The 25,232-nt window shown below is 54.9% G+C and overlaps 1 protein-coding gene across 1 annotated transcript in view; it reads right to left on the minus strand.

Annotated features, from left to right (window-relative positions):
• WWP2 (WW domain containing E3 ubiquitin protein ligase 2) overlaps positions 1-25,232 on the minus strand; it is an 88,449-nt gene that overhangs the window by 45,663 nt on the left and 17,554 nt on the right. Inside the window, exons 5-7 of the mRNA XM_065416328.1 lie at positions 22,018-22,155; positions 20,798-20,894; positions 6,895-7,013 (exon numbers count right to left, since the gene is read on the minus strand). Coding sequence (XP_065272400.1) covers positions 6,895-7,013; positions 20,798-20,894; positions 22,018-22,155 — 354 coding nt within the window. The remainder of the gene's footprint in view (positions 1-6,894; positions 7,014-20,797; positions 20,895-22,017; positions 22,156-25,232) is intronic.

Here is a 25,232-nt window from a genome sequence, read left to right on the forward strand (position 1 = left end):
GGGGTGGGAGGGAGGGGGCGAGGAAAACTGATGGGTGTAGCCTGCCTCCACCGTGCGTAGGACCCAGCGGTCCGATGTTATACGTGACCAAGCACGGTAAAAATGGGACAGGCGGTCTCTGAAACACAGAGGGGGGTCCGGAATAGAGGTTGGTACTCTGTCCTCGATCACAGCTTCAAAACCCTTGTTTGTTTCCCGGCTGCGGCTTGTTTTGGCCCTGATTTTGGCCCTGGTTAGGCGTGTTGTTGCGTCTATGCCTGTTATCCCTGCCCCTCCTGCGGTACGGTTCCTGTCTAGGACGAGGGTGGTACTGTCTCTGAGGAGGTTGGGGCTTGAAGGGTTTCCTCTGCGTCACTGGGGTGTGCATCCCCAACGACTTGAAGGTGGCTCGAGAGTCCTTGAGGCTATGCAGCCTGGCATCCGTTTGCTCCGAAAACAAGCCCGATCCCTCGAACGGAAGGTCATGTATGGTGTTTTGCACCTCTGGGGGAAGGCCGGAAGCCTGTAGCCATGCCGAGCGCCTCATTACCACACCTGACGCGATTGTCCGGGCAGCTGCGTCCGCGGAGTCCAGGGAGGCCTGTAGAGAGGTTTTGGCTACCGCCTTCCCTTCATCTACTATGGCCGCAAACTCGGGTTGGGCGCCCTGAGGCAGGGATTCCTTAAACTTGGAGACTGATGCCCAAGAATTGAAGTTGTGTCTGTTCAGAATCGCTTGCTGGTTAGCGATCCTCAACTGGAGGCCCCCGGACGAGTAGACCTTTCTCCCAAATAAGTCCAGGCGTTTCGCCTCCTTGGCCTTGGGGGCCGGGGCTTGCTGGCCATGTCGCTCTCTTTCATTGACCGCAGAGACGACCAGCGAAGAGGGAGTTGGGTGAGAGAAGAGGAAGTCGAACCCTTTAGAAGGGGCGAAGTATTTCCTCTCCACGCCTTTTGCAGTTGGTGCACTGGAGGCCGGTGTTTGCCATACTGCTTTGTAGTTGGACTGGACCGTTTTTATGAGCGGGAGCGCGATCCTGGAGGGGCCCTCAGGGCTTAGAATGTCGACCATGGGGTCCTCCTACTCTACCGTCTCCTCCGCCTGCAATCCCAAATTGAGGGCTACTCGGCGGAGCAGTTCCTGGTGCGCCCGATGGTCAATCGGGGGAGGGCCGGACACTGTTGTGCCCGCCACAGCTTCGTCTGGCGAGGAGGAAGAGGTCAGGGCCTTTTGCACGTCTTCCTCCTCCTGCAACTCCTCATCAGCTGGGCGCTCCTCTGGAGACCGCCCTACGGCGTGGGTCTGAGACGGTGCCGAGCTCGGTGCCGAGTCTGCCCTTTCTCGGTCCGGCGGTCTGGAGACCGTGGCCTCCTTGCACGAGGGAGGGCGCCACTGCGGAGAGCGGGACCGGTGTCCCGAGAAGCCCGATCTCGAGGTCCTGGATGGGGGGCCTTGCTGATGGTAGGCCCAAGGGGTCCAGAACGGCCAGTGCCCGGGCTGTCCCCACTGCGGATGCCAAGAGGCTTCGTGCTCCCTACTGGCCTGTGCCCTGTGGGCATATCTATTGGACCGGCCCGAGTCTACGTCCGAAACCACGGACGGTGATCTGGAAGGCCACGGTGGTGCCGTGGAATGGTGCCGATCCAGGGTTGGTGAGTGGTGTCTCCGTGACCGTGATCGGGAGTAACGTCTTGCCGACCTGGACCTGGATCGGTACCGGTGCCCTCGGGACCGGGAACGACTGCGGGTGGCCGGTTCCTGGGGATCGCGTGAGTGACACGTCCCGGTGTCGACTCGAGCAGGGCTGCTGGGCCGCTGCCGGGGTTGACCAAACACCTAACACAAAGAAGTTTAAGTCTTTCTAAAGAACTGATAACTGCTAAGCTTAACACTAACTACTAAAGAACTGATAACTGTCAAGATAACACTAATTACTACGCTAAGGGACACTCTCAGATGAGAGACAGAGTTGTTCCAACGTCGCCACTGACGGTAAGAAGGAACTGAGGGAGGGTCGGGCCGGCAGAGATATATATACGCGAGAGCGGGGCGCCGCTCTGGTGGGAGGGGAGACCCTGCAGGCCCGACGGGAGCCGCTGAGGGAAAAAGTTTCCGACGTTCGTGCACGCGGCGCGCGCACACCTAATGTGTAATGGACGTGAACAATCACTCGAAGAAGAATCATTAATAATGATACAGATAAGACAGAAGTGTTCAATAAATATCATTTGGAAAGAAGCAGAATGATGTAGTCAGATGATAAAGTACTTTCTAGTTCATTAGTAACTAACAAGGATATTAACTGGCATCTACTAAGAACAAATATTTTCAAATCAGCAGGCCTGGATAACTTGCACCCAAGAGTCCTAGAAAAGCTGGCTGAGGAGATCTCTGGCCAATATCAATATAGCACACATTAAATGCATGAACTGGATAACTATCCTTAAAAAAAAAATTGTCAATAGGGAATCATCACTGAATGGGAGAGTTTCTAGTGGGGTTCAGCAGTGATCAGTATTCACCCACACACTAGGAAAACTTTCATCAATGATACTGAAGTAAAGCCATTGCTGAAAACATTTGGGGATGACACAAAGATTGTTGGAGCGGTAAATAACGATGAAGACACAGCCACCCTACAGAGTGATCTGGATTGCTTCATAACCGGGGCCCATTTAAACAAAATGTGTTTTAATACAGACAAATGCAAAGTTATGCATCTAGAAACAAGGAAAGCAGTGATGTTGAAAAGGATTGTGAGGTCATAATGGACAAGCAACTCCACATGAATTTCCTGTGCGATGCTCTGACAAAAAGGGCGAATGCAATTCTTAGATGTATGGAAAGGGGAGTAGGGTGGGAATTTTACCTTTGTACATGGCATTGGTGAAACTGATACTGGAATATTGCGTGATGTCCATGTTTTAAAAAGGATACGGAAAATTTGGAAAGGGTGCAGAAAAAAAGCCACAAAAACATTTGAGGGCTGGTAAAAAAAACAACCACCTTACAGTGAGAGACTTAAAGAGCACAATCTAACTTGATTACAGAGTGTAAGGAGAAAATACCAAGTACTCAAGAGCTCTTTAATCTAACAGGGAAAAGCAGAACAATGTCTGAAAGCCAAAGCCAGACAAATTCAAACAGAAATAAGGCACATTTTTATTTAAAAAAAGGGTGAGGGTGATTAACCACTGGAACAAACTCCCAAAGGAAGACCTCTTTCGATGGCTTCAAATCTAGGAAATACTTTTGTCAAACACAAGTTTCTGGGCTCAGTAAGGGGTAATAGAGAATTTTATGGCCTGCAATATACTGGAGTCAGATTAGGTGATCTAATGTTCCCTTCTGGCCTTAAACTTTACGTTTTTATTAATTTACACACACACACACACACACACAAAAGAAAGGGGAAATTGATAGCAATGAATATAAATAAGAAGCTCGGAATTGTAGAAAATTGATATGGGAAGCCAAGGAACACAAATAGAAATCTATGGCCAGCAGAGTTAAGGACAATGAGTTTTTAAAATATATTAGGAACAAAAAGACCCCTGACAATGGTATTGGTCCATTACTAAATGGAAACGGTAACATTATCAGTAATAATGCAGAAAAGGCAGTGTGTTCAGTAAGTATGTGAGACAGAATACATTCCTGTATTCATACCCTAGACACTATTGTAATAATCTCTGTATACACTTGTAAGGTATCATTTTTTAATATTCTGGGCAGTATTGTCCTGGTAAAATGTGTGTGGCAACAGTGTGTGAAGTTATGACGCCCCTGTATGGTGTTATTACCACATGTTCCAAACCCCACAGCCCCGCCCAAAGAGAAGCTGGCAAACAGGTCTGTCCTAAGCAAAGGAATATGTGTGCTGCTTAATTTGCATCTAAGCAGTAAACAGAGTCATCAAGCAGGAAAGGAAGCAAAGAAAGCTGGCAGGGAACATTCTTCCACATAGACTCTGTCTCCTTGTGCCCAGCGGGAAATGATTTTCAAGATGGGGACAAACTATAAAAAGGAGGGACAAACACCTGAAGCCCCCCGCTGCCTATTGCTTTGACTGCACCTAAAGAGATAAAGGAAGCAGATGTTAGACTCTGGGGGAGGGGTCCTGACCTCAGAGTTTCATCAATAAACTGCTGGAGCATGTGGTGAGAAACTTTGCTTTGAATCTCATGTAGTTTGTTAAGTTAGGCATTAGTAAGCCTTTAATCTTCATTTTTCTAGTAACCATTTCTGATTTTTATGCCTCATTACTTGTACTCGCTTAAAAGCTCTCTCTTTGCAGTTAATAAACTTGTTTTACTGTTTTATCTAATCCAGCGTGTTTGAACTGAAGTGTCTGAATAACTACTTAAGATAATACACTGGCATATTATCCCATTAAAGGAACAACAGACAAAATATTTGTACTGGCCAGGAGAGGGCTGGCCAGTACAGGACATACATTTCTTGGGGGAAATCTGAGACTGGGGTTGTGCTGGGGTCACCCAAACCCAGTGAGAGCTACAGTGTAAGCCAAGTGTGGCTGGCAGGCTGCTGTTACAGACAGACACTCACGGTGTGGCTTGCATGCTGGAAGGCTGTTTGTGAGTGGCCCAGGTGGGAGCTACTTCAGTAAGGCATTGTAAGGCACCCAAGGTTGCAGGGCAGGTGTCACACAGCCCCATACTGGTCTGGCCTGTACCCTGGTATGTCACAGTATTGCTGTTCCATAATTGTGGGGGGGAAACAGATGATAGTGGTGGTAACACTCTTTCCATTCCACTCCCATGTCTGGTGGATGTTAAACAGAAGCTACTAAAGTCAGACATTTTTAAATCGGCAGGTCCAGATAACTTGCATCCAAGAGTTTTAAAAGAGCTGGATGAGGTGATCACTGAACCATTAATGCTGGTTTTCAGTAAGTCTTGGAGCACTGGGAAAGTTCTTCCAGAAGACAGCTAATATTGTGCCAAGGTAATTATAGGCCTTTCTGCCTGACATCAACCCTGGGCAAGATAATGGAGCCACTGATACAGGACTTGATTAATACTAAACTAAAGGAGGATAATGTAATTAATGCAAATCAACATGGGTTTGTGGCAAATAGATCTGTCATAAAAAAATTAACTTAGTTTGACATTACAAATTTGGTTGATAAAAGGTAGCAGTGTTGACGTAATAGATTTAGATTTCTGCAAGGAATTTGATGTGGCGTTGCACAATGTTTTCATTAAAAAGCTAGAACTATATAAAATTAACATGGCACACGTTACGCGGATTAAAAACTGGCTAACTGATAAGTCTCAAAATGTTACTGTTAATGGGGAATCATAATTAAATGGGTGTGTCCACAGTGGGAATCGGTTCTTGGCCCTAGGTTATTTAATAGTTTTATCAATGACCTGGAAGAAAACGTAAGATCACCAATGATAAAGTTGCAGATGATGCAAAAATTGGAGCAATGATAAATAATGAAGAGAAGTCACTGACAGTGATCTAGATCACTTGGTAAACTAGGCGCAATCAAACAATATGGGTTTTTATACAATTAAATGTAAATACACCTCTACCCCGATATAACACGACCCGCTAGAACACGAATTAGGATATAACGCGGTAAAGCAGTGCTCCGTGGAGGGAGGGGGGGGGAGGAGAGGCTGCGCACTCCAGCGGATCAAAGCAAGTTCGATATAACACGGTTTCACCTATAACGCGGTAAGATTTTTGGCTCCCGAGGACAGCGTTATATCGGGGTAGAGGTGTATATACATCTAGGAACAAAAAAATGTCAGCCGTATTTACAGAATGGGTGACTCTATCCTGGGAACCAGTGACTCTGAAAAAGCTTTGGGGGTCATCGTGGACAATCAGCTGTTTTGACCACAGTGTCACACTGGGAGTTCATGTTCAGCTAATGCGATCCTGGAATGCTTAAGCAAAGGAATCTCTAGTACAAGGAGAGAGGTTATTTTACTTCTATATTTGGCACTGGTGTGACTGCTGCTGGAGTACTGTGTCCATTTCTAGTGCCCACAATTCAAAAAGAATTTTGATAAATTGGAGAGGGTTCAGAGAAGAGCCACAAGAATGATTAAAGGATTAGAACACATGCCTTGTAGTGACAGACTCAAAGAGCTCAGTCTATTTAGCTTAACAAAGAGAAATGCAAGGAGTGACTTGATCACAGTCCACAAGTATCTACATGGGGAAAAAATATTTAATAGTGGTCTCTTCGATCTACCAGAGAAAGGTCTAACATAATCCGATGGCTGGAAGTTGAAGCTAGACAAATCCAGATTGGAAATAAGGTGTACATTTTTAACAGTGCAAGTAATTAACTGTTGGAACAAATTACCAAAAGTCATGGTGGACTCCCCATCACGGAGAGTTTTTAAATGGAGATTGGCTGTTTTTCTAAAAGCTCTGCTCTAGAAGTCATTTGGGGGCCGTTCTCTGGCCTGGGCTATACTAGAGGTCAGACTAGAGGATCACAATGGTCCCTTCTGAGCTTGGAATCTATGGCAGAGCTGCTCCAGTTACTCAGTCACGGGGCCACAATGGCAACTCACAAGGAACCCAAAGGCTGCTCCTACCTGGCCCAGAATGGAACTTCTCTCTCCTTAAATATGGCAGTGCGGGGAGAGCACAAGTCCCAGCACATACCGTGGGCTGTCTGGTTGGATCAAGATAGAGCACTGCACGCTGGGACCAGCAGTCTTTGGCCACACTCCACAATGTTTTCATGAAATTCCAGGGCAGGCGTGGGCTACGCTGTGTGTTACCGGGATATAGCTTTGGTTCAACAAGCATCCGTACAGCCGGTTGTCATCTTCCTCCACTAGCTGAGGCCCTGAACGCTGCCTGCCATACAGCCACTACCTGAAAAGCCAAGCATCACCCCATCCAGTACTGTGCTTCACCTGTGCCATTTGCTGTGCTCGGACTCTTGACTTGCTGGCGGTGGCGAACCCTGGTGCTGGGACTTTGGTCTCCATTCCCTGCGTTCTGTCTGGCCGCTCCAGCTGAATGTCTGTGTCCCCTGCGGGATAACAACACACACCAGGTCAGAGACTAGGCTGGCCTCAGAAGGAAACTCCTCAGTTCCTTTTGCCCGGAACTGTGCTGAAGGACACAAGCTACCCTCCCTCCAGGTGCACCCTGCCAGCCTTCCCAGTGAGTCCCACGCACCTGTGCTCCCCAGAGCACCTCCCTAACTTTGAACACCCTCTCCCCAGAACACCCAGCTCAGAGGCAGGCAGGCACGCTGGTTCCAGACACATCTCGGCCACTAGTGCCCAAGTCCCAGCAACGGGGAGTCCAGGAGAAACAGCGTGGGGGCTTTGGTGCGGGGCATTAGGGGCTCAGAGGTCTCAGTTCCACACGCCTCTGCTCACCTTGCACTAATGGGCGTATTAATGAATAATCCAAGTCTCTTCTGAGAGACACTTGGTTATTTGGTGCTAGAGAGTCCTACTGTTCCTGAATTCGGATCTAGATGTGTCTAGATCTTGGGGTCCTGGTCCCCAAGCCAGATCTAGACACAGGACTCTCCCTACCAGCGGTGGTGACATTTTTAGAGCCAATCTCACCTCTCCCCAGTCATGCAGCGACTCCCCAGGCTCAGTTGTCCACCTGTCCCTGTGGGCACAATTCCCCCTGCTATGCCTGAGACGCTCCCATTCCCAAAGAGTGTGTAGGCACGGCCAGCCAACTTCACTCACTGAGCAGCCTCCCACTCGAGGACTCCAGCCTCCAGCACTTGCAGCCTAAGAAAACATGGCATGTCTCACAGGAGCGCTGAGCCGAGCGATTCAGGAGAACCCTAGCACTGCACACCGGCCACAGGTGAGTAGGGAAGGTCAACGGGACACTGCAGGACTGGACTCGCAGTGCCAACCACTCCCCATGCAGGAGGGGACAGGCTGGCTGGGCGCCGGGGTACTGGAAGGCTGGTCTCAGACAGGAGTTGTTGGCCATATTGAATTTCCGGGAAGCGGGCGGGCGTAAGCCCACTCACGTCTAAAGGCCCCTCCCCCAGCGTCACATCTCATGTCTGTCTCTCTCACACCACACACACACACACACACCCCTGTGACACCTGCCTGCAGGTCATGCATTTGGCTGAGCTGTGGGCAGGAGATGCAGTTCCTCCTGCAGCAGCTGCTGGAGGTGTGGCGATACCTGGCTTCAGGCACTCAGCCAGCACAGAGTCTGCCCCAGGAGGGATGGGGGAGCCAGAGGCTGGGGTGACTGAATGGGGAAGGGAATAGGGCAGGATCTGAACAGGGATGAGAGGCCGCTGCTGCCCATCCGCCCACTACCCCTCTCTCAGGCTGCACCAGCCACGCAGAGAGGTCTGTGCTATGGATCTGAAACCCTGCTGACAGCTGATACAGGGAAAACAACGACCGACAGGGAAAGACTGAAACTGCGTTTGTTTAGTCTGGAGAAGGAGAGACTGGCGCGGGGGGGGGGGGGGGGGGGGAGGGGAGGGCGCATGCTAACAATCTTCAAATACATAAAAGGGTGTTATAAAGAGGAGGGTGATAAATTGTTCTCCTGAACCGCTGAGGACAGGACAAGAAGCAATGGGCTTACATTGCAGCAAGGGAGATTCAGGTTGGACATCAGGAAAAACTTCCTGTCAGGGTGGTTAAGCACTGGGACAAATTACCTAGGGAGGCTGCAGAATCAGATGTTTAAGAGCAGGTTAGACAAACACGAGCCAGGCATGGTCTAGATAATACTTCGCCCTGCCTCAGCGCAAGGGGCTAGAAAACCTCTCGAGGTCCTTCCAAGTCCCACGTTTCTAGGAGTCTAATGTGTGACTATGGAGTTCAAGACTATCCTAACATATATGTATGCGAGGGAGTGTTAAGGTAGCACTGGGAATCTTCATTCTGGCTTTTCCTAACTGTTGAGGGCTGGACTTTGCAACCTTAACATTCTTCTAACTACACTGGTTTTTAATGTGCCTATTTATATCGGACCCCCTCCGATTTTCACACTTGCTGGGGCATTAGGCGCCTCAGGGCATTGTTGTGGCTTACAGAGCTCTCACCTCTCAGTCTTCATCCTGAACCCAGCCCAGCTCTCCGCCCGTTTTATACTGCTGGGATTGTGCTGCTGCCCACCACTGGAATCTGAGCACCCGCAACCAGCCTCCCTGAGCTCTTGGGCACATCGCCACTCTGGGGGAAAGTTCTGCTTGGGGGAGGGATTTTAGATTTCATCCACGGCCCCTGCGGTTGTTGGGGTGAAGGGGCAGTGCTGAGAGGGTGGAAAGGGGTTTGCAAGAGGAAGGTTTTGCAGTGTTTCCTACAGACAGACTCTGGATTTGCATGAGCTCAGGTCAGCTCAGCTGGGATGAAAAGCTGTTCCCATCTACAGGATGTTTGGGGCCCCTCTGTAAGAGGAGTTTGGTGGGTCTCAGGCCCTGAGACGGCACTGCCTTGTTACTGCGAGCGGCCGCCCCCCGGGATGGGCCATGCTGCAGGGCAGTGCGCACGTGAAGCTTGCCGTGCTGCGGCTCTCTACATACACGCCGGGCTTCGTTCTCCAGCGCTGCCAGCTGACGTTTCACTCACCGTAAAACCACTCATTTAAGATCAAGTTAGGGGCATATGCTAATTATCTCATTCCATAACTTTCATAAAACCCATTACACTTGGCACAGTTAATTATCAGGCTGATCCATGTCTACCCAGAGGCTATTTGCAGCCCCTGGCCCTCAACCTCAAGTGAGCACCAGCATTAACATCGACTGGAGGAAATGGGGGGCTCTTACACATGGCTGGTCAACTCCCCGGCACAGAGTCCTTCCCTCTGCTCTCAGCACAGACCCCTGCAGAACAGCCGGTCGTCTTCATTCCGCACAAATCAAGGGGTTAAAATCTCATGCACAAGCAAAGAGGCCGTGCACACCAGGAGGGCTGGGATGCACTGCGCTGCAGGAGCCAGAGCCTTGGGAATACTTACATACAGCCTGCCCCTTCCACAGCTCACGGGATCACCCCCCTCCTCAGCGGTGGGCTGTGACACACCTAAGCCATCAACCTCGGCCTTCTAGCCAACACTCCCCATCTCATGCGTTAACATGCATTGGCAGCTTCGTTTCAGGGAGGTGCAGAGCTGGAGTTCAGGAGAAAAGGCTGGAGAAGAGGCCTGTCGACAGAGCAGGGCAGACTAGCTGCCCTTGAATCTAGGCACACCCCTTGCCTGAGAGCAGGACAGTGGCACAGGGGCTGAAGGTCAGACCATCGCGTGGACAGGGCACCAAAGCTAAGGAGGAAGCCAGTCTCTCAGTGGAACAATGCCTCTGCTGGCCAGCCAAGAGGGAGGCATGGGCTCAAGAAATGAGTGTGCCGCAAAGCCACAGATCTGTCTCCAACTCTGCCCAGGCTCCCGGGTGAGCAAGGGACTGGAGTCAGGACTCGCAGGTCCTATTACTGTCTCCACTCCTGGCTTGCTGTGTGACCTCGGGCAAGTCCTGTCTACACTACAGCTTGCAACAGGGATCTTGTCACAGGCACACACACGTCCAGTTCCTGGTTCACTTTGGGTCTACAGTGTAGCTCTGCTGCCATCACATCCGCTATGCTGCCCAACCCCCTCGGTGTCACTGCATTCTGAGCACGGCCCTCAGCAGGATAGTGGCCAGGGCACACAATGCCGAGTGGCCAGGACCCAGGGGGTCTTTGGGTGCTACCATAGTAGAAATGTAACACTAATCAATGTACATGGAGCAGCAGCAGGATGCAGAGCAATGTACCCTGGGCTCTCTGGCCACACAGAGCTGGGAGGAAGGGGAACCGGCCAAAGCAGTTACACAAACATGATTAGGGGATCCGGTCTGTACTGACCTGGCTACGGGGGGAGAGACCCATGTGCCAGCTGCGGCCTCCAGCAGGAGCAAAACACTGGCAGCTGCCACGTTTCCTAAGCAAGCTTTAACCCTGGGCGGCACTGACACAATCCGAGTTTCAAGCCAGCTCTGCTGGCAACTGGTGACAAACTGGGCCCCCAGTTCTAGGTGCAGGGTGCCTTCACCGCTCTGTGCCCCAGAAGAGCACTGAGACCCTCAGGAAAAGGACCTGCTTCACCCTTGCTGGCTGAAGCCCATGTCGGAGCAGGGTGGGGCAGAGCTCAGGGCCTGCTGGTAGGGGAGTTGGATAGCAGCCACCAAGAAACAGAGTCCTCTTTCCGGGGCAAGGAGCTGCCTGGAAGGCTCTGGTGGCCGCAGAAGGCACATCTGTTTAAGGCTGGGGGGAGCAACGGGAATCACTGACTCGTGGAAATAACCTGGCATTCAGAAGATGTTCCAAGCGGGCTTTTTACACTAGCTCTGCAAATGAGGGCAGGGAGAACCCCTCAGGCAGAGAACAGCTCCCTGTCCCGACCTCCCGGACGGGGATGGGCAGAGCAGCCAGACTCTCCCCCACCTGGCTCGGGCATCTCAGGACCACAGGGCAGTGCACAGCTCCCAAATGAGCCCTGCTGAAGCAGCCCCTTCCGCAGGGAGGGTGGGGAGCACCGAGAGGAAAGAGTCCAGACAAGCTATCACCTTAAAAGGGCAAAACCCTCCCGCTGTCCTGGCAGCTCAGGACTCTGCACAGAGCTGGGGTCGGGGAGGAAAAGGCAGCTTGGCAGCCACAGGGCCACATCAATCGGGCCCCACACGAGCGCTGACAAGCCCACAATTGCTTCCAGTCGCTCAGTTCTTGCTCCCCGCGGGGAGCAGCTGAGCGTGACCCTGGGACGGGGGGTGGGGGGGATGGGGGGGAGGAACGTAGGCAATAGCAGAAACTGATTGCTACAGAGAAATCAGCCAGTGATAAGAGCAGCCGGCTCCGTCCAGCAGACGGATGGGTCGGAACGCGAGCAGGAGCAGCTGGGCCCGTTTCTGACCAGTCACGATTCCTCCCATGGGGCAGCCCTGGAGAGAAAGCCTTGGCTCTGGCCACAATTCTCATTACAACTCCCCTCCCCCAAAAAAGCTCCCCCTGAACCCAGGCTGGGTTGGGGCCTCTCTCCAGCATGGCAGGATTCAGGAGAGAATTCTCCTGTGGGTGGAGAAGGAACTCCCCTTCCCTGCTGACGGGCAAGACAGGGATCTGGGCACCCTTGCTGTGGGGGGAATGCTCTGACCCCTTGTGCCCCGAGAAATCTGCCTCCCCAGCTGCCCACCTCCAAGGGGGCTGCCGGGATGGCTCACCCAACACAGGAAACTGAGACCTGATCTAGATTAGTGTTTGGAAGGCATGAGCTACCATGTAGACAAGGCAGTGTTCCTTTAACACCTGTTAAACCGTTCAAGTCCAAACCCTGGTCTAGGCAAGGCCTGAGCTCAGGGCCTGGGCTCTGATGGAGCGAGGGCCAGTTGTAAAGGGCGAAGGACCAAACCCACTGCACTCAATGCACTGCGGGGACATCTCTGGCCCCAAGAGGAACATTCTCCCTGCTTCCTCCAGGGGAGTCAACGCCTCTCCCCGCAGTCTCTTGGAAAGGAGCTTCCCTTCTGAAGCCAGGTGGCAGCGAGGACAAGGGACATGTCCTACCCAGAGCTAAGGGCGAAGCCTGTGGTGAGAGCCCAGCTGGGGGAAGGGAGGAGGTGGCGCTCCCCGCCCAGGCTGGACGCATTGGAGCAGGCAGCCTCAGGTGCATGCTGGGCCCTTCTCAATACAGACGAGCTAGAAGCAGCCCAGAGAGATTTTAGAAACCAAAACAGGATGTTTCCAGGCTGCCAGCAGGCCACACGGGGTTACCAGGCCCGAATTAGCCAGCCTGCCAGCCCAGCCCTCCTACGAGCGTTCCCACATGGGCACGGTCTTTTAATAGAGGCCTGGAAACAAACAGAGTGCGTCCACGTGGTGGAGATGCAGCTGGGAACCAACACTTAAAATAGGAGCAGGAAAAAGCAAGGCAGAGCTCGATGGGAATGGACTCTCGGAGCCTTGCCAGTACCCGGGGGAGGAGAGGCCAAAGCCGGGCTGAGTCAGGAACGCGTTCAGACACCCTGTCGCATGGGGAGTTGCGGCAGGCTCTCGCCCCCTTCTGTGCAAACCCAAGTCACTCCCCCACGTCCCGCTCTGCCCGTCGGACTGCTCCTGGACTGGAGCTCAGGAGAGAGCAGGGGCAGCGGACAGCCAGAACAGACACTGCCAGCCCCCAGACAGAGCCCCGGCCTTCGCCCGCTCTGCAAGGGCAGGGGCAGGCCCAGAGAAGTAAGGACTCAGTCCCTAAGCTTGTGTCTAGGCCCCTCTGTTAAACCCACTCAGCGGGTGCCATCTCCTCCAAGCACATTGTCATTTCATCCCCTCCCGCCCCGAATGTGGTCACGACCCCATGGCCCCAGCCCAGGGACTGCAGGGTGACACAAAGCCCGACACAGGAGACACGCCTGTGGAAAGAGGGTGCAGCTGAACGGGAGACAGAAGGGCAGAGTGTGCCCCGGAGGAACTGCTCCGGCCGGGCATGAGGCACACTATGCCAGGACAGCTCGAGTGACCTGGTGCCCGGGCAGCTCTGGAGAACCCAGAGTCGTTAGTCACTACCTGAAACGCACAGCTGAGAAATTCCTCTGGGCTCCGTGAAAACAGGGAGGAGGTGGTGACAGAGGCAGAGGCCTCCTGTTTGCAGGGCAGAGCGAAGCACATTGCCCATAGCAGCATCATGAAGTGAGGAGAAGGGAAACCCCCTCCCCCATCCTGAGAGGGCTGGGAAAGGATGCCACGTGCACAGGCTCTCCAGCCTCCCTCGCACGGACCCTCACGCTCAGGGCGGCGTCGGGCAGAGCATGCATGGATGGAGCAGCAGGGCTGCAAACACACCAACCTCCTCCACACTAGCTTTCTACAGCCCCCTTCTCCCGCTCCCCAATACCGGGATTCCCCTGCCCTGGGATTGGCGCTATGGGGAGCCCGCGCACTGCCTGTTCCCTGGCTCCAGCACCACGTTCATTGTATCTGCTCAGAGCCAGCTTAATCAGCATGGCGCTGAGGATGGCAGCTGGAGCTGGACTGCTGCCCACCCGAGGGCTCCCACGAGAGCTAGCAGGGGGCAGCCAGCTGGTGGTGTAGACAAGGCTGCTATTTGCCTTGCCACTCGTCCTCCCAAGTGGCCGTGCCCGGAACGCGCCTCCGCAGCCCTTTGCAAACTGCTCTAAACCCCCGGCTCTCAGGTTAGCCCAAGTCTCAGCTGTTGGGTCCACTTGGAACAAACGAAGGCAAAATGTCCTGGCCACGGAAGGTTTCACAGCTTGCAGAATTGCTCCCAGCCCAGCCGGGGCCGCAGGAGAGCGCTGCTCGCAAGCGGGATCTGTGCTGCTGGGCCAGCCTGCTGATGTGAGGCTGTCCCTCTGCACGCGCTCAGCCCAGAAGCCACATGAGGTTGTGCAATGGCAGGATCTGGAGGAGACTCTAGGGTTCGTTAGGCTGGCCTTTTCCCTAGATTTGCTAGTGTCCCCTGATGGGGCTCCCAGCCCGCGCTTTGGAGACCCTTCCACAGCCTTGCAGAGCTCACACGCAGCAAGCCTTCCTGATACTCACCTCATCTCCACCCAACTTCTCCTGATCCCCCCACTGCAGAACCACGCACACCTTCCACACCTCTCTCCCCCAGCCCCTGACCATCCTCAGTGCTCGTCTCACAGCTCCCTCCAGTCATCGCTGTCTGTCTGAACGGGAGATGCTAAGCCTTGAATGCTCTACCCAGCTGCTGCTGCCCACAGCCTATCGCCCCCCTGCTCCGGGACCGCAGCCGCGAGCTCAAGGCTCTGCTGGGCATTTCTGCTACCATATCCCACTGTGAAGTCCTGTGCTCTGTAAGGTGCTGGGGCCACGTACAGCGCTGTGTAGAATTCAGCGCAAGGAAGGCTAGACAACGTTTTAGGGCAAGTGACCCAGTGGCTTGGACTCTAAATTACCTGAGCAATGACTGGCCTCACAAGAAGATTCTTGCCCATCACTAATCAGAGGACAAGACGTCAGCCCTCATAAAGCAGGTATAGCAAAACCTGAGCCTAGCTTGGAGAAGCCCTTGGGAGCACCAGAACTCGTGACGCGAGTGACATGTCCACGACCAGATTAAGTCACGTACCGTCTGGCAATCTGCAGCCTCCTGCCCCACAACACACCGAGCAGTAACAGCTACCGGCTCCCCCACCCCCACCTCAGGCCCTCGCTCACAGGGCACCAGGCTTGCAGCAGCTCCCCCACACCCAGGACACCAGCTTTCCGAGCCAGCGCAAATGACTGGCTCTTTATTCTCTCTTCACACAGTTCACTGTGGAATTTCACACCCTATCCCCAAGTTTACCAGCAAATCCCAGGACACCATTTGTGCTGGGGAAGAAAAGGAAGCCCTGACCAAGCAGTTTCCCTTGAGAAGACAGGGCAGAAATTGTTGAGGAGCAAAGACTAACCCTTTTATTCCCATCCTGTCTTTAAGGGAGGTCTCCAGCCCACTTGACAAGTAAACAGAGCCTTTCCCACTGCGGACTCCCACCCTGCTCTCACATGCACACGGGAATCAAGGCAGCCCCTCCGAGGCGGAACGCAGCAGGCCGCAATACTGAACAAAAAGTGGGGAGAGAAATCAGAACAGCCCAGAAGTCACTCCCGGGCTGCTGGGTGAAGTCGGGGCGCTGGCGCATTCACCATTGCAGAGCGGATGCTTTACCTGGTGTGGCTGGAGCCGACAGTTCTCTGCCCAGGATCAGGCCCTGTGTCCTAGCTGTTGGAGTGGAGCGAGTGGCCAAGCTGGAGCAGTGTTTTTCAACCTTTTTTTGGGCAAAGGCACACTTGTTTCATGAAACAAATCACGAGGCACACCACCATTAGAAAATGTTAAAAAATTTAACTCTGTGCCTATATTGACTATATATAAAGTAATTCTTTTGAATAGGAATCAAATAAACACAAAGAAAGTATTTTATAATTACTTTATTATGAAATAGTAAGTAAACAGAAATATGAAAAATTATAAAATACTTTATTCAGTGCGCAACCTGGGCCTGTTTGGCTGAACACAAAGCTGATATTCTGAGCTATTTATAGTCCTTAACATCAGTGGTGGGATTCAAAAATTTTAGTAACCAGTTCCGACATTCAAGCATGGTTTAATATTTTTTTCCCACGGCACACCAGGCAACATCTCGCGGCACACTAGTGTGCCGCGGAACAGTGGTTGAAAAACACTGAGCTGGAGGTTCACGTTTGTTCTCCCTAGCCCGAGGGAGGCTGTTCTGGAGCACTGGTGAACCCCGGGGCCTGGTGCCCTGGGCCACTGACTCTCCGGGCAGCTCGCCTGTGCTCACGTGAGTGCTTTTCTCAAAGGCTGCAAACAGGGGCTGTCGGCACATCTCTGGACATCCAGGCTCAGCAGGTTTGAAAAACGCTGGCTTGTGTGAAGCGGTTTGCACTCAAGAATCTGGCTCAGGCTCCCAGGGAGGCCAAGCCCCTGACATCTCAGCAGCGTGGCAGCATGGACACCAGACAGACGCAAATGGTCTCCTTGCCCAGACGGGAGCAGTCAGCCTTCCAGCACCAGCCGGGGCGGGTACAGCCGGCTCTCCCACAGGAGGCTACGTGGCACCCTTGCCATTTCCGCCCGTCCTACTTTGTTGATAAGAGTCTCTCCCCCCACTTGCCCCAGGGCAAAGCCCAGTGATCAGGGTGTCAGGTTTGGCCAGCAACAGTCAGATCTATGCAAGGCTGAGAGCTCCCAGTACCTGAGCTGGGTGGACAAGCTCCAGCAGAGCTGCTCTCAGCTCCATCGCAGCCCCACAGCTCTAGCACTGCCCTTCTGCCCCTTTCTGGGGTCTCCTGCCTCTCGCAGCTCATCTCCCTGTGAATCCCACACAGGGGCCCACTCTAAATCCGTGGGGGCTATCGGGATATTTCAGATCCCCGCGCTTTTCAGCAGCTCCCTGTGGGTCCAGCCAGCTCCTGGCCAGACTGGGTCAGACCAGTGGTCCATCTAGCCCAGTAGCCTGTCTTCTGACAGTGACCAGTGCCAGGTGCTTCAGAGAGAACGAACAGAACAGGGAATCATCAAGTGATCCGTCCAGTCAGTCAATCCCAGCATCTGACAGTCAGAGGTTTAGAGATACCCAGAGCATGGGGTTATGTCCCTGACCATCTGGGGTAATAGCCATTGATGGACCTATCCTCCATGAACGTAGCTAATTCCTTTTTGAACCCCATTATAGTTTTGTCCTTCACAACATCCCCTGGCAATGAGTTCCACAGGTTGTCTATGCACTGTGTGAAGACGTATTTCCTTTTGTTTGTTTTAAACCTACTGCCTGTTAATTTATTGGATGATCTCTGGTTCATGTGTCATGGTAAGGGGTAAATAATACTTCCCCATTCACTTTCTCCACACCAGTCATAATTTTATAGACCTCTCTCATAACCCTATTCATTTCTGTTGCCCTTCTCTGTACTTTTTCCAATTCGAAGATACGTTTTTTAGATGGAGCGACCAGAGCTGCACGTACTATTCAAGTTGTGGGCGTACCAGAGATTTATATAGTGGCATTACAATATTTTCTGCCTCATTATCTATCTCTTTCCCAATGGTTCGTACCATTCTGTTCGGTTTTTGACTGGCACTGCACACGGAGCAGGTGTGTTCAGAGAACTGCCCGCGTGACTCCAAGAGCTCTTTCTACACTCACGGGGTGGGCAGCGAGGTTCCTTGTGAGGCCCAAAGGCATTCTCCTGCTCCCCTCTGGGGCAGCACAACAGTGGCTGTAGGGCCACCTGGCCTGCTCCTCTCTGGGCCCATTGTAGAGCGGTTTCTTTCCCCTCGAAAGAGAGCTAGGCCAGGGGTTGGCCTGCGACAGCCAGAGCAGTTTCCCTCAGCTGGAGTGATGTTTGTGTGGAGGGAGCCTGGCATTTCCCTTTGAATCCAGCAGTGTGTAACTGGATAAACCAATGCAAACCCAGGCTGCAGGGGCTCCCTCCAAACAGCTCCTGAAGCTTGGATAGCCCCAGCCCACTGCCTTGATTCAAGCGGCAGCAGGCTCCCGTGCCGGGCGGAAAGCAGACTGCCCAGGCTGGGTGCGGCCTGAGTGGGAGCCCGTCAGAAAATGCAGGGAGGGCAGGAGAGGCAAAGCGACCAGGGCTGGAGGAGGGAAAGCAGCTGCTCGTTTCCTTTGGAAGTGTCCTACAGCGGCACTGGGCCATCCTCTCCCTGGCTTGGGGCCACGTGCTGGCCTTCTGGAGCGGCATGAAGTGGGGAGAAGCTGCTCGCTTTGGAGCTGTGGTTACTGGGAGACGTGGGGTTGGATTTAACATCTATGTAGATTTGTAGCTGGTGGCTGGTGTCCAGCAGCTCCTACAGATGTTCTGCTTACAGGCCTGTCTCTTCATAAAAGAGAATCCCAGCACCTCCCCCCAGGGCAGCTGAGACATTAGGGTGGCGCTGCTCTGTCCGCATGAACCAGCAGATCCTGCGCATAGAAACACAGGGCTTCTGAAAGGAATTGTGGTGGTGCTGGGCTCTTTGCTCCTTCAGGGCAGGCTCCTCTCGTCCTTCTCCATGTGCTGAGTACACATGGGCTCCAAGGAGTGCTGAGGAGGGTGCTCACACCTCTGCCATTGCCCCTTCCATGAGGGTGGAGCAATTCCAGAGTCCTGTCTGGAATGGAAGCTTTAGGGGCTGGGCTCCATAGCCAGGGACACAAGGCTGGAGGCTAAGGCGGTGATCATGGTCTTCAGACTGCTGCTCTTCTGTCAGGGCTGCAGGCGGCTTGACTCTGGGTGGCCAGGCCTCAGACCTGGGTTGGCTGCGTGTTTAGCACCCTGGCGTGGGTGGTCCATCCCGGTTAGTAGGGGGCAGTGCTGCCTTAAGGCGAGTCTAGAGCTGGGAAGTGAGCCTGGTGGCTGCATGTGCCTGCCTAGTGCTGAATTGCAAACCTGCATTAGCTGCCTGTACACGATTCTCCTCTTCGTGTCTGCGTGGCCTGCCCAGCATGTAGACAGGAGACCTCCAAAGGTGCTGAAGTAGTGTGAGCAATTCAGCCAGCAGGATGTGGGGAGGTGCTGTGCTGCTGGCTTCGCCCGCTGTGCTCATTAAAGATCCCTCGTGAGAGCTGGGGTATTTACTGCCCAAGTTCCAGCTTGGGTAACGATGTTCTGCCTCCCTACAATTCTGTCTTAGCTAGATGCAGGGTTGGCTAGTGCTGATGGCACTGGACCACGCCGAGCAATACAGGACACTGGCAGCTGGCTACCGGCATGGCTGAGCCGAGCCCACTACTGCTGCTCCAGACAAGGAAACCTTATCGGCTGAGGGGAGGGCTCAGCCGGTGCCGCTTTCCCCATCGAGTGACACTGCAGCAGGGGGTGTGGCTGGGCTGAACAGCGGGCTGGGATGAAGGGGCTGCCAAGAGAAGACACTGCTCAGGAGTGGGTTTGGAAGGAGGGGGAGAGCAACAGGGGGACGGTGGGTTGGCCAGCAGCTTGGGGTAGTTCCCATGGGGTCAGACTGGCTTGGAGGATCATCTGGGGGTATAAAGGGCTAGTAAGTGGCCCAAGCGTTAACAGCAAAGCAATGGAGAGATGAGACGAGCCCAGAGAACATCAAGCTGGTCCTTGGCCTGCCCCTGGCAGCTGTGCCCACTGGCCAGCAGGGGAGGAGCTGAGCATGGGCAGCCTCCTGCCCATCCTGAGCCAGGGAAATGGAGACATTGCACAAGGATGCAGCCAGCTTCTTCTCAGCAGAGCTCAGGGGCTGATGCTCCCCCTCTGGATCTCTAGACTGTGCGAAGAGGCCTCCATCCTACAGTGTGGAACCAAACGCTGCCCTCAGCCTCCGAGACAGACACGGGCAGCTGCCTATGGGGGTCTGACCAGATCGGCTAGAGGGGACCAAAGGAGCAGGCCCCTTCCACAGCATCTCTCCGCCTGCCAGCAGAGTGCGCCCTCACTGCTCTGCGTCCTCCTCTGCCAAAGCTGCACACGTGCCAGCACATCGACATGCCCCAGACTGGCCTCGGGCACAGTGTGAGTGAGAGGAGAGCAGAGCCACTTCACTTCAGCACCCCCAGCCGCCTGGCAGGGCCCGGCCACTGGAGTGCAAGAAAAAAAAACGACTTCTTGGGCAGTAAAAACAAAATAATTTGTCTGGAGCCGAGCGCCGAGGCCAGAGCAGGACAGCGAGGCATTGCCAGCACGCGTGATCGCAGCTGGAGCCCTTTTCCAACTCCGGGGAAGAGTAAACCAGACCGAGCTGCCCTCAGCTGCAGCCTTCTGCATTTCCTGGGGAAGCGCCCCAAGGCCCGCAGGGCACTGGGACCCCATTGTGCTGGGTGCGGTACACGCATAGGAAAGACAAACGGGTACCTAGAGGGCTAACACTCGAACAGACCCGGGCTGGACCAAGGGGAGGGGGCGTACATGGGGAGGAATCTGCACAGCGTGTCAGAGGCAGGTTCCTTCCTGGCTACAGCCTCCTCGGAGGCAGGTTACAATAAGCCCATTTCTCCCCTGCCAGGCAGCCATCCCAGTCAGGCAGACTCCTAGCCTCCACTCCCCATGACCACCTCCTGTCTGCCTCATCCCTGCCAGGCAGCTCCCCCACCCGGCCCTGCCAGGGCACCTCTGCGCTCTCCTCCCACTGCCCCTCAGCTGGCCCTGCCAGGGCCGCCCCTCCCTTCCACACACATCCTGCATGCTCTTTGGTGAGCTCACTGAATGGTCTCCTTTGTAAGCTCCTGCTGAGCCTCACTTCTCAGCCTCCTGCACAGAATCCAAGACCCAGCCCCTCCTGCTCCCATCAACGGACCAACAGGTGTCGTCAGTGAGGGGCCCTTACCTGGATCTACCTCCAAAGCAGTTTGTGCTGGGGGGCTGGTGTCTGCTCTCTGTAGCCGGAGCCATACAGCTGGGATCCCTCCCAGGCAGCTGGGACCCTGGACAATAAACGAGCGGGAAAAGGAGAAAGGAGTGTGAGACAGGCTAGGAGACACGTGGCCTGCTGGCTGCCTCCCGAAGAGGGAATCTGGAGAGAGAACAGCCCAGCACACTGGGGTGCAGGGACACCTGCCCCTCATGCTGCAAATACCCTGCAAATGCATCTGATACGGTGTATCAAGGCCCCACGATACCCCGAGGGCCACACAGGGCCTTGCAGGGGATTTGGAAGAGTGATGGCCCAAGGGATGGGGGCTAGTAGCAGCGGAGTTAGGCTACTTTCCACAGCGCCGCTCTGCCAACGCCCCTTCGCCCCAGGCCTGGCTCCCCAGCGTCAGTGCTGCCAGACCTGGGCTCTGCGCACACAGCTCTGCCAGAGTTCCTCAGTCTTCACCTGCAGCCCCCACTTCTCCAGGCTTCTCAGAAGCCGAAGCTCTCAGGCCACCCCGTACGATGGTTTTCTCTCAGGCCACCTGTATCTCGCCGCGGCTCGGAACCTGGCACACGTGGCCAGTAAATGCACCAGCCCCGGGAAAATCCTGCAGCGCAAGGAAGCCCTGCTCATGTCAGGCAGGGAGCGGGCTGAACGAGCGCAGCACGTGACAGAGAACGAGACGCCCTGATAGCAAACGCACCCACGCATTGCTGAACTCCTCACTCTGCCAGGCATCATCCTGCTCTGCTCCCTCCCACCACAGGGAGCCCTGACGGGCCAGGCTCATAGCGAACCCATCGCAGCCTCCCGAGGCCCAGGAGAGATGGGAGAGGGGATGCAGAGCCCAGGCAGCAGCAGAGGGCCCAGAAAACAGCTGCACCCTTCACTTCCCTGGGGGAGGAGGAGACCTTTTCCTGCAGATCCCACAGCTCCCCTCCCGGGCAGAGGCACTTCCACAAGCTCTTGGGATAATCCGTCAGCACAAGGGTAAGCCAAGCCTTTGGGCAGACTGCACGGCGCTCTAACAGGCTGAGCAGGGGGCCTTACCTGGGAGAGGAGGTGGCTCCTGGCTCTCAGATGTTTGTTCACAAGTCCTTACAGCTGTGATCTCAGCCCTCCCCCACCGCCCGCACTCACCACCTCATGCTCAGAGCAGCGGCCTGCACGTGGAGATGGGCGGCACTCACCCTCTATCACGGCATTGCCATTAGGCAGGCTTCCCAGATCAACAGTCGGCCCGTCCAGGAAAATCGTCAGCTCTCCGCCTGAAACAACGCTGCCTTTGTTCTCCGTCTGCAGGTTCAGGGTCAGCTGCGTGTTCTCCACTGGGGAGATGGAGGGATGGGGAGAAAGAGACAAGCCACAGTCACCACTAGCTGAAAAGTTTCACCTAATTCTAGGTTCCACACCCTGCCCCGCCACGGGGGTTTAGACTCTCTCCATATGGCAGGAGGAGGAAAAGATGAATTCCTCGGCTTCCGGCAGGGCCAGGAGCTGCCGGGACACTGGCTGGCTCTGGTCCAGTTCCCATATACACCACACCAGTGCCCCAGCAACGCTAAGCCACCAAGCCAGACCCTCAGCTCCCACCAAGGGCTGTCCCCAGCCCACAGGCCATGGCCTCTTCCTTCCCACACAAGAGGAGGCAGGGCCATTCCCCCTGCACTGTCCAAACCTCCCGAAGATTAAGGGGCCAGAGCCAGTACACGTCCCATTGTGAGCCGGCCACACTGTACCAACACCGGGCAGATTGGCCAGACGGGGTCCCAATGGCTTTCAATACAGAAGACAGGATCTCGGGGGTGTGGGAGATAGTGGAAGCGGAGTGCAGGGCTCCAGCTGCTAAACTGCTTGTAATCATAATTCATTCAGACAGCAAAGGCCTGGCACCTCGGGGAAGAGAGCGGCCGAGGGTGGCTGGGAACATGGAACGATCCGACGGCTGCACACATCAAGTCACCAGGGTGCTGGAATGGCCCTCACGTGCCCGGCCAATCGCAGCTCTGGGAGCATTTGAGAGGGCCCCTCGCGGTCACTTTGGAGGAGTCCGGACGGCAGCGCCTTGGGTTGGACCCTCTCCCCACCCAAGAGACTGACAAGGCAAGTGGAGAAATCCCCTTCCTCAACCCCAAGGACCCGCTCTGCTGAGCTCCACAGGAGCCAGGCTGCTCCCACCCTGACCACAAGCCTCTGGAGACCGCCCGGCAGGCCGGCCGTCCCCAGCGAGGGGCACACTAGAGACAGAGCACAGCACGCGGGTCCAGGGGGCTGCAGGGCCCAGTTCGGCCTCACATCAGGCCTGCAGCTTTGCTTCCCCCCTCGTCTGACAGCCAAAGGCTCTTGGGAGGTTGACGAGGTCCCACCAGCTGCAGCAGGCACAATGTGGCCAGGCACAGAGCACGGCACCTCAGCCTCGCCCAGAGCTTATTAACCTGAAAACACAGTTCTCCATTCTCCCCTCCCAGAGCCAGCGGACCCGGGCAGGGCAGAACAGGGGAGAGGAAGTTGATTAGCTAATTGAACGACCAGCGGAGGTACAAAGCAGGGGCTGAGAGAACAGCATGCAGCTACCAACGTCCACTGGCATCCCTTATAACTGGACTCTGCTCCATCTCACACACAGGCCTGTCAGACAGCTGAGCCCTGCTCCTCTGGGCCCCTGGGGCAGATCCCCTCAGCCCCATCACAAGGTGGAGCCAGAGCCTTACGTTACACACGTACCAGCAAGAAGAATCCATGGTGCCCGTGAGAGTGAGGGGCTAACAGCACCAGCCAAAGCAAGGCACACGGTAGGCGGCAGTTGTGCACCCCCCCCCCCATTCCCACAACCCCTGCTACAGCGGGCTAGCCGCGCCCCTGCAAAGTCTGCCAAACTATGGAGCTTCTTGATGAACTGGACCGGCCAGGACAAGATGACAGTCAGCCTCCAGGTCCCTGCCACGGGGCAGGATTTTGATAGTAACAACAATGCCCAGCTAAGGCCAGTGGGCTTGGAACACCCGGCTAAGACACAGGAGGCCTCAGGTATTTGGCTGCCCCAGCCCGGGACACCAGCACAGATGCCTCCCGACTACTTTGCTCAAATAATTTTTCTATTCTACACAACTACTCATCACGACACGACTGCACCACTCCCTTGGTAGCCCGACAGCCAGTCTCCAGCTCAGGAGTGAGGCAGCTTGGCAGGGGCTAAGAGAGGCAGAAGCCTTCACAGCTGCTCCGCATGCGGCGCCTGCTGGTTCCCGGGCTTCCAGCCTGGCTCTCACCAGCAGCGCTCCCTGCCTTTGACAGCTCCTGCTGGAGCTCAGGGTGCAGAACGGTTTGCGTGCAAGCTCCGCGTTCACACGCTCAGCTTTCTGAGAGGTCCACCACATGGGCTGAATGCTGCCCGATGTCTCCATGGCTCGCCCACGAGCAGCCTCGCCTCCATCCTCCCAGCACCACTATCCTTGTCTGGGAAGCTGGAATGGAGGCAGAGGGATCACATGACTTGCCCAGGTCACACAGGTGGACCACGGCAGAGCTGAGAACTGAACCAGGTCCCTGTCTGGAGCATCCTCCCTTTCCAGCACATTCAGGTGCTGTCAATGGCTATCGCGAGACCAGCAAGCCCCAGGCCACGCCCAGCTCCGGAGTTGGATTGGGAGGGGCCTGGGGCTTTTCAAACTAGCCCTGGGGCTGCTTCTTCCCCAACAGCAATGCACCTGGCAGTGGCTGCTCCGGCTAGCTGGAGCTCAGGCCAGGAGGATTTCAGCTTCCCAGAGACTAACGCTGCATCGCATGGTAGTAAAGCAAGCACAGGTGCGGTAACAGCAGCCACTCTCCATCCTGGGGAGGACATGCTCTCACCACCCAGCCACACTCAGGTCCAGCGCCTTGGGCACCTGCTTGGTGGTGTTTTGGGGATTGTCAGTGCAGCTGTAGTGGAATTTGCAGAGGACATCAAAGCTGGGGGGCCCTCTGGAGGAGAGAGCCAGGTGGCGAGGGGAGAGCAGCGAGGGCATCGGGTGAGATTTGGTGCCACTAAGTGCCAAGCCCTGCAGCCAGGGAAAGGAAACAAGCCACTGGAAGACAGAGCAAAGCAGCAGCAGGTTTATCACCTCCCGGTGCTGCAGGCAGTGCTGCCTGTGGAGTGCATCAGGCTGTGAGCTCTGGGGAGGCGATGTCACTCACTCAGTGTCTGAACAGTGAGTGACCCCACGGTGGGCACAACAGAAAAGCTAAACAGGAATAAGACGTTCCCAGGTGACTCTTGACAGTGGACCATAGCAAGGACAGACTGGAGCCAGTTCAGGAGATATTGGTGGGTGCTGCTGGAATTGATCTGCTCTGGCTTCACCCAGGAAAGGGGAGATCTGGGGAGTCACTGGAGGAGTTCCTCACTGGCTTGAAGCCTGAGCCA

This window comes from Emys orbicularis, chromosome 14, assembly GCF_028017835.1.
Source record: "Emys orbicularis isolate rEmyOrb1 chromosome 14, rEmyOrb1.hap1, whole genome shotgun sequence".
Classification (NCBI taxonomy): domain Eukaryota; kingdom Metazoa; phylum Chordata; order Testudines; family Emydidae; genus Emys; species Emys orbicularis.